General features: G+C 39.4%; 1 protein-coding gene across 1 annotated transcript; it reads right to left on the bottom strand.

Moving 5' to 3' along the window:
• Nucleotides 1-697: 697 nt before the first annotated feature.
• kbtbd8 (kelch repeat and BTB (POZ) domain containing 8) lies at nucleotides 698-8552 on the bottom strand. The gene is made up of 5 exons (XM_042496830.2): nucleotides 8420-8552; nucleotides 5846-6053; nucleotides 5308-5614; nucleotides 4068-4887; nucleotides 698-3911 (listed from the first exon to the last, which is right to left on the bottom strand). The coding sequence occupies exons 1-5, from the start codon at nucleotides 8433-8435 to the stop codon at nucleotides 3448-3450; spliced, it is 1815 nt and encodes a 604-aa protein (XP_042352764.1). The 5' UTR covers nucleotides 8436-8552; the 3' UTR covers nucleotides 698-3447.
• Between the last annotated feature and the right edge of the window lie 612 nt (nucleotides 8553-9164).

The raw sequence follows: 9164 nt of genomic DNA, 5'->3' as shown, positions 1-9164 counted from the left end.
ATATATATATATATATATATATATATATATATATATATATATATATATATATATATATATATATATATATATATATATATATACACACAACTAAACACACAATGTGCACTGTACAAACAGTAATTCAAGTTGTGCATGCAACAGGTATGTCATACTGTCATAGACAGACATGACTGTCATCAAAGGCTTTCGTCATTCTTTTGCCTCTGTAAAATGATGTGTTTGTACATCCTCTTAAAACCAGTAATGTCTGTGCATCGCTTGAGTTCCTCATCCAACTCACTCCACAATTTTACCCCGCAGATCGAAATACACGTACTCTTCATGGTTGTACAAGCATTACGTTTCTTTAAATGAAGCTTCCCTCTGAAATTAAAGCCACCCACCCTGTCAAAGAACATTTTTTGTGTATTGCCAGCAAATTATTTCTTAAAAACAGAGTTAGTGTGTTCATAGACATTATTAACTATCCTTATTGCCCTTTTTTTGCAGATCACATAATGGATGTAGGGTACATCTGTGGTAACTGTTGTGTAAAAGGGTGTGAGAGCGTGTGAAAAAGTGTCAATATTTTTATAAGAGAAGATTAAGCTGTGCTAAGAAGGTGACGAAGATCAAGGGGATCCCAGTTTCATTTATCATGTCCTAGCAATCGTGAAAAGCTATAATGGCATACGATAGAGAATAAATTCACACATTTTAATTTTAATTGTTTTATTTCCAAATTATGTGCAATGTGAATTTCACAGTTGAGCTCAACCACCACTATAACCCAAAACCCAAAAACAGACAAAACCAGCGAAAGAAAAGCATGAACACGATGGAATAGCACCCATAGGTGATGCATGTATGACCAGAATGAGCTGTGTAATTGCAGCCCAAGGCCACCAGCTCTTGAACATATAGAAAGCAGTTTTTTTTAGCTTGTTGTATTACATGACTGGTGTTTGAAATATGACGTAACAGTGTAGTTACTCGATCTGTAATGCTTAGTTTCGGTGAGATGTTACAAAGAAATACTACTGTACTACTGAGGGGAAGAAAAATAAATCAAATGTATCACTCGTGCGGGTAATCTTTTTTTTTTTTTTTTCTCTCAACAGAGCAGGATAACTCTACCAAAACTAAATAGGTAATTACATAAAGAAAACAAAAACAGCCACTGGAGACAAGAAAAAGAAAATCACATCTATTTTTTTCAAGTTATAAAAGAAACTGAAGATAAAGTTTAAAAAAACTGTGCAAGTACAGCAAACCTATAGTACAGTATATTACACATAACAAAAACATTTAAATACAGTACTGTGTATCAGTAGAAATCCTGAGAGTTCTCCGTTCCTGGTTCTCAAATGGCCGTCTGTAGACATGTGGATGAAGCTCAAACCTTTCCTCGCACTCAATGAGCGCTGTTCTGAGGGCACGGTTCAAGCCAGGTCGATTACAAATCAGCTCCAAGTCAGTCAACAGTGGATCTTCTCTTAGAGAAGTTACATCATATCCTCACGTCCTCACTGAATGTGACTCTTGTGGTATTATTTGCCATGTAAATCTCTTAGATGATTGCTATGTGGTTACTAAAACCTTTTCTCGTAATAGAGGGGTACTTCTGTTAAGATAAAATACAAGAGAAATGTGTAGTGCAAAGATGACACAGGAACCTGCATGAGGAAATTGACGGCACTGAAAATGTCACACTTTCACAGGGAACGCCACTCAGTGGTGGTATTAATTCTTCTATACAAGATTGTCCAAAAAAAAAAAGAAAAAAAAACGAAAAGCAGCACCAACAATTTGTGTCCTCTGTGTGATGGCGTGTAAAGACGGATTCATGGCTGTTAAGATGAATTAGCACACGACTCGAGCAACCCTCACATGTTCATATAGTCTGCTTGTTGGGGAGGGTGCTCTGTAAAGTTTGCAGTTAAGGACTGCTGAAGTGGAGAGTGATTCAGTGCAACGCTGAGTAAGACTTTTCAGATATTCTTCATCAGGAGGAAGAGTTTTTGATTCTGATGCCCCTTTTTTTTTTTTAATCAAGCCACAGGCACATTGGCATCCCAAATGATCTGCACTAAATTACGCATCACTTCAAGCTTGCACCCATGCAACAGCCACACAATCATTGGAACTACCGTGATTTTCATAAGCAGAGACAAGCACACAAAACAATAAATGCACTTTTACTAAGGTAATATAACGGAATAGCCTAATCACAGTTCCATGACTTATTGCTACAACAAAATTCTTTTCAATGTCCAGATCAACTATAACAAGACCTCAAATGCTTTTTTTTTTTTTGGCATTTAAGAGGAAGGCTCTTTCAACCTTTTTCATATGATTATAATCTGATGTTGAAAAACAACCTCAACAGAGCTCACTGATTTACTGAGCTTTTCACACAGTTGCTTAATCAACACTATGGCCTGAAATGTCCCTTTTCTCCTAATCAAATACATCTGAAGTTTCTGAGGTAAGCCTGTTAGTTGGTCTGAACGTTCCACTTAGTGTTGCCACAAATTTGACTCCGTCCTTATTTCTCCAATGTGGAGAGTGAGTATTTGAACATTTCACTTAAGTTGTCTTTCGCACACAAAATGACACAAAATGGATGCCAAACTCAAAGAGTGGGAGGTATGAGCCCCCATGCAACTGGAATCTCAAACAAAACTTAAAAATAGCTCGGAAGCCATACTTTGTTTGACACACTGACGCATGTGAAGGAAGAGGGGGCTTTAAAAGTATCACATAAGCTTCAAAAACACTAAAGTAATGTAAATCACAAGCACACTTCAAATTAAAACTTGTCTATAAAATAAGAGACTTGAGAACAGAATAGGAAAAAAAAACACGCACACGCGCACACACACACACACACACACACACACACACACACACACACACACACACACACACACACACACACACACACAAACCTCAGAGCCAGCAACCTACTAATGAGCTATGGTACTCATCTTACCCGTATGAATATATAGTTTATATAGTTATTTATATATAGATATATATATATAGATTTTCACTTAACGCTGACACGTAGCATCCACATCTCCAGAGGGCACTTTTATCTTGCTTATAACCCCCCATTCGCATGCTTACCATTTGTAAAAATCCTTACTTATATGTATCTAAAACAAAAATAGAACAACATGTCTCAACAACAAGCAAAAAATAGGATAATTGCACTTATGATTCATTGTACTGTTTTGTTAAACAAGCATCAGTGTGGGTAGTTGGTGCTGTCTGGAAAAAAAATACTGCAATCTTTAAAAGCACCCCCATTTTGATCATGTTAAACCAAAGTTTGAACGACTTAAGACTTAACCAAAAATGGTCCTTGTGGTGCAAACCCAAGGTAACACCAGGCACAAGGCAGGCAGGACCACACTACTCCCTCTGCCTCATAGATTGGGTTTACAAAAACCAGCTACCTCAAAGCACTTTCTGGAGACATTGTGGGTAAAGTTTGGCCACCACACATTCAAAATGGCGACCCAAATCCCAGAGGCGGTCAGGTGTCTCGTAGACTTTGGTCCATAGGTCTGCCTCGTCGTCGTACTGGTAAAGGGAGTTCTTACGGCTGGTGCGAAACACGTGCTCCTCCACCATGACCTGTGTGGCTCGTACGAACAGGTGTAGCCTGCCTTGCAGCAGCATGGCCTTTATATACGGGCTTGTGGCTTGGTCAAACGGCAGATCTCTCTTGCGGCTCCATGTGTTCTTCTCAATGTCGTAGACCTCCACAGTGAAGGTGCGCTGGTGGTTCCTGCAGATGCCGGCAATGTAGTAGATGCAGTTTTTATGCAAGGCAGCCAGACCCTGACTCCGAGGGACACTCATCGGGGCAAGATGACTCCAGTAGTCCTTACGGGGATCAAAGCAGAAGAAATATTCACCTGAAGACAACAAAAAGGAGAGTTATTTAGAGCTTTGCCATTTATATGTCATTAAAAATGTCAAATACTGTACATATTTTTAGAATACTTTGAATGAATGAGAAATATGACATCCACTGTAGATCGCACAGTTCGACATTAGCAGCATTAACTCACCTTGGAGGACATAGATACGGTCCCTGTACTCCACAGCACTGTGAAACTCCATGGCAACAGGCATAGGACTAACTGCTGTCCAACAGTTGTCCCTGGCATCATAGCACTCTACCGACTTCAATGCATTTCGCCCGTCACCTTCGTAAACTCGGCCTCCAAGTGCATAAAGCTTCCCACAGCAGTGCACAAGCCTGCAGCCTATCCTCGCTCTCAGCAGAGGTGCACGCGGAAGCCACCTGTTGCCTGCGTGTTCGTACTGCCAGAAGTCGCTCTCTGCCCGATGGTCTATGGACACTTCACTGTTGCTCGGCCTGTAACCTCCAGCAATGTAGATGTCATTCTCGGAGGACACCAAGATACCGACCTCCCGGAGATCATTCGGTGGTTTGCAAAGCTTGAACACCCTTCCTGTGGCTGTGTCCAGGCAAGGCACCGTCTGCTTCTTCCCTGAGTGTTTGTGAGCGGCGTCAAAGCAGATGACCATCTCAGAGGCAGTCATACCCAGGCGCTGTGGGCAACCATTGGTGCCAGTGAGCCGGGCTTTGGCCTCAGCAGGGTCTTTAGACAGGGAGAGGGCACAAGCGAAGGGGGCAGGTATCCGACTGAGGAAGGCCTCATCCAGCAAGGGCAGACGGATGCATTGGGAAAAAACCTCAGGTAGGTGTGCCTCACGGCCAGAAAGATCATGCTCCAGCCAGCGCACAATGCTCTCATAGACGTGCTCCTCTTTCTCCACGTTGAGGTCATCATTGTTCAAAATGCTGACCAACTGCTCCTTGGTCATCTGGAGGAACTCTTGCTCCCACGACACACACAAGAACTGCCACAAAAACATAAAATGTTTCAGTTTTGAGCCGCCAAACACAGTGGTCACAAAGAAAGCACTGTTACAAGAACAATGTTTATGAAGGAAACTGAATGAAAAGTAGAGTATGGTGGCAGCACATGTAAGTATTGAATCACAATGCAAAAAACTTGGGCTTGAATGTATGTGGTTCTTATTGCCATGCTCAGCACAGTATTGCTCTAATATGTTTGCATTTTTCATGACGGGCATGTGTAATTAATGGATGGATTCATATGTTGTTTTTTATTGCTGTATTTTACTGTGTATGTATTGATGATTTTACTTTTTTTTTTCACTGCAGGCAATGAAGTCCAAGACAAATTTCCTACTTGAATAATAAAGTCTGCCTGTCTGTCTGTTGAGAACTGAATCCTGTGCTCATGTTAAACTGACCTTCTTGCGGATATAATCCTGTGAGCGTTCCCTCAGCTCCTGATGTCCATAAGCATCAGCAAACATGAAGACCCCAATACAGTTCTGGGGGTCAAGTCTGCTGATCATGAACTGGGCACACTGGTCCTGCAGGGCAGGAATCTGAAAAATGCTGGCTGCAGTGAACAGGGCCTGGACATTGGACTCCGAGAGCGTGACCCTGGATGTGTAGGCATAGTCTAGGACAAGGTGCATGGATTCAGATTCCACCCCAACAATTCTGACCTCGCGCTGGCTGCTCTCTGTAAGGCCACTGGTGAACATGGACCTGGTGGTGATGGTGGAGAAAACGCAAATGCTATGAATATATTAATCACTTCTCACACAAAAACTGCATATGATTCAAACACACTAAAACTCAACAAGAAGGTTTGATCTGAATATTCTAACATTTATCAGTTAGCATGCAGCTAAGCTGACCATAGAACAAATGAATGGTTTTCGGCATTTAATTAAAAAAAAAACAAAAAAACATTTGTATACATGCAATGTTTCCCACCTAAAATACGGGCTGATTGCTGCAAGGACATTTCGGTGACACGAAAAGGTCTTGCCATGGTCCACTTCTACGACAATGTCTGTGAGCTGTGCTTCATCATACAAGGCTTTGAGCTGCTGAAGGATGTTACAGGCATGTACAGCATCTACCCCGTTGTAGTTGGTGCTTGGAGGTGTCCCATTTTGTACTTGTAACAGCTTCCCTACCTCTGAACAACACAGTGAAAAGAAACAACATAAACATCACCAGTACAGAACCTTTAAAATCAATGTGAACAACACACAAAACACTGACATAATTTACCAGAGTCCTTTAAAAAGAAAATGATAAGAGTCATAAAATTGTAACTGGACATGAATAACCTGTTTATAATCTGGTTACGGAGTCTTCAGTTTATGTTTTTGAGCATGTAAACACCATATTCCATTTATGAGAAACAAGAACAGGCTAGCTGGAGTACTCTTAAAGAAACTGGGATGTATAATGGAAATATGCATAACCCAGTTTATCTGTGCTCATGTAAACACTATATCCCAAATATGATCATGATCGCGATAAGCCTCAAAATCAAATTATTCACATCATACTTAGTAATTTTTGTTAGCATTTTTTAGACCCTTGATATAATCGCCTTCGTATAGTGGTGCAGTCTAATGAAAACAGAAAAATACACAAAGTTTGATTGATATCACCTGTACTGCAGTATACATTATGACAAAATATAAGATTAGACAAATCACAGAATTGAAGATGACCAAATATTGACAATAGTGATTATAAATGTTCAGTACTGTAAAATAGTCTTAAACCATAAAAGCCATCTTAAATTGTTATTTTAGCAAGGTTATAATGATCAAAAATAATTATTTCTCAACAGTCTCTTACTAAAATAAAACCAGAACATAAATAAAATATGTATACTGTATTAAAAACCCAAATATTTTAGAATAAAACCACTTCAACAGGCTAAAGTTACAAGTATTTCATATGACCTCCTTTAAGACATGGCACATCTTGAACTCTCTTGGGCAGACAATTTGAGATTTACACTGCTAATCTTCAGGTATACCAGAAGGTTGTTTAATCATTATTTATTATTTAACTTCAAGATAGTCTAACCAAAAGTGTTATGTGTATAGGAAGGACACACTAAATATTGTCTTCAGTCTGAAGAAGCCATTTTGTTCTGACTTTTTTGTTGTTTTCATGCATTGTACGCATTCTTTATATTCTATGTATCTTAAAAAAGAGACTGAGAAATAAATGTAAATTTCTTCGAAACTTTGCTAAAACAACAAATCAATGGTGGCCTAAGACTTTTGCACAGTACTGTATATCATTTTTAACATAAATCAAAAATGTTATTCATGTTTGTCCAAAAGATTTGTTGTATATTAATACTGCAAGTATTACTGAGAGTGATTTAACTGAGAAAGGTACAGAACATGTCCCAGTCTTAAAATAGATTACAAAATCAGTGTTCGTTAAGGTGTTGTGATTTACCGTGTGCATTAGCCAAAAGTATATTTGGCAAAGTTATATTAATGACTGTAGCAATAGCAAAAACTTCTTATCATCTTTACTCGTTTTTTCCACATTTGATTCGTTCTAACTTTGGGCTTAAGTTATTCATGTTTTATCTGACCGAGTCAACACACGGATAAACACATGGGCCTATAAACTCGTGGATGTCAGCAACGTAAACACGTTTCTTATCAAACGCTTAATGGCAAGTTACACAATTGGCAGCCTGTCGTTGTGCCTTCTGTTTTGCTTCACTATCGTCTTATATTATCTGCTGCTAAGGAACAAAAACTTCTCCAACGAATACCTCGTGTTTTACGACGCTAAATCCTTGACAGGACAAAGGCTCGCGATGAGTGAATAGAAAACTACTGACTCGCCAGGTGGTAGCTAGCTTGCTAACATCTCACATCATTGCCCGGTGACTGCAGTTAACTATGTGGGTGGCTAGCCGGACTTAAAGGCAACTGAGCGAAAACAAACACTTTAATAGTTTATAACGGTTCGTCGGTATAGTTGGTAATCACGAAAAAAGCAGTGCAGCGGTTACGTTAGCTAGTTGACAAGCGAGCTTAACTTTTAGCAGACAGCTAGGTACCGAGCTAATCTTAGCAAGCTTTCTTTGACATAACATTGCAAGATTTAAAGGGCGACGAAAACTCAAATGCTTCCAACGTTTCTGTCTTAGAGGAACATAACATCATCTGTCGCAATTTTCGGTACATTTGTACTGATAACAGTAACCATAACCGCCGTTTGTCTAACCTTTATCTCTTGTCATAAACAAGTGTTTACACAATCAGCTGTGGAGCTAACCGGCCGAAAGTTAGCCAGACAGCTAACGTTAGCCGCACAGCGAGGCTAACGATAACCAACACTTTTGAGGAGTCGTTTAGAGCCTGACCTCCTTTAACGACAATGCAGCATGTCACGACTCTTTCTAGTAGTCTTTAAGACTACACCCCACGAACATATAAACACACGAATTATAACTTTAAAAGGCGCTATTTCAATCTGATTACCACACAAAACAATGAAGATTTTGCTAACCTCCACTGGCAGCCATTCTCTCCAGTCTATCTCGGGGCAGACCGAGAAACGTCAGTGAGGGCACAGCGGGGCCCCGGAAACAAGGAACAACCAATCACAAGAGGAGCACGGATCTCACAGCCAATCATATTCCTTTCGTCTGAAAAAGGAAAAAGTTGATCGCCGTATGAGCAAATTATACACAGCAACGGAATCACGCACTGCACTCAATATAATCACCCAGAGAGTCAATGCAGCCCATCTGAACAGGTGGATACAATGTGGTCCAAAGCAGAGAGGGAGCACTCTGTGTGACTGTTTCCTATCATAAACATGTTAGAGCATCGAAGGCAAACGTATATATAGGAATAATTGTTCTGTCTGTCCTGGTCATATGTACGAGATGGGAAATAAAAATGGCATTAATCAGTGGTAAATGAAGTACCTGAAAACCATACTTTAATAAAAGTACATATTTCTTACTAGAAAATGACTTTGGTATAAGATTAAGTCACCTGGCCTATAAGAAAATTACTTGAGTAAAAGTAAGTTTATGATATTCAATGTATTTAAAGATTCAAAGTAAAATTACAAGTAAATTCTGCTTTTTTTTTTTTTTTAAAAAAAAGCACTTTTTTCACAATTTAAAGAGCAATATCTATTTTTTTCTTCCCTCACATTCATTCCTCCTTCCATATTTTGTATTAAGTGACTAAAATGCTTGAGGGAAATGTGTTTGAGAAAAAGTAGACAATACATTTTATTT

Source organism: Plectropomus leopardus, chromosome 2 (genome assembly GCF_026936395.1).
Source record: "Plectropomus leopardus strain MGB_pleo_1.0 chromosome 2, ASM2693639v1, whole genome shotgun sequence".
Taxonomy (NCBI): Eukaryota; Metazoa; Chordata; class Actinopteri; order Perciformes; family Serranidae; genus Plectropomus; species Plectropomus leopardus.
Note: the sequence above shows the minus strand (reverse complement) of the source record. Positions and strands in the feature narration are given on the sequence as shown.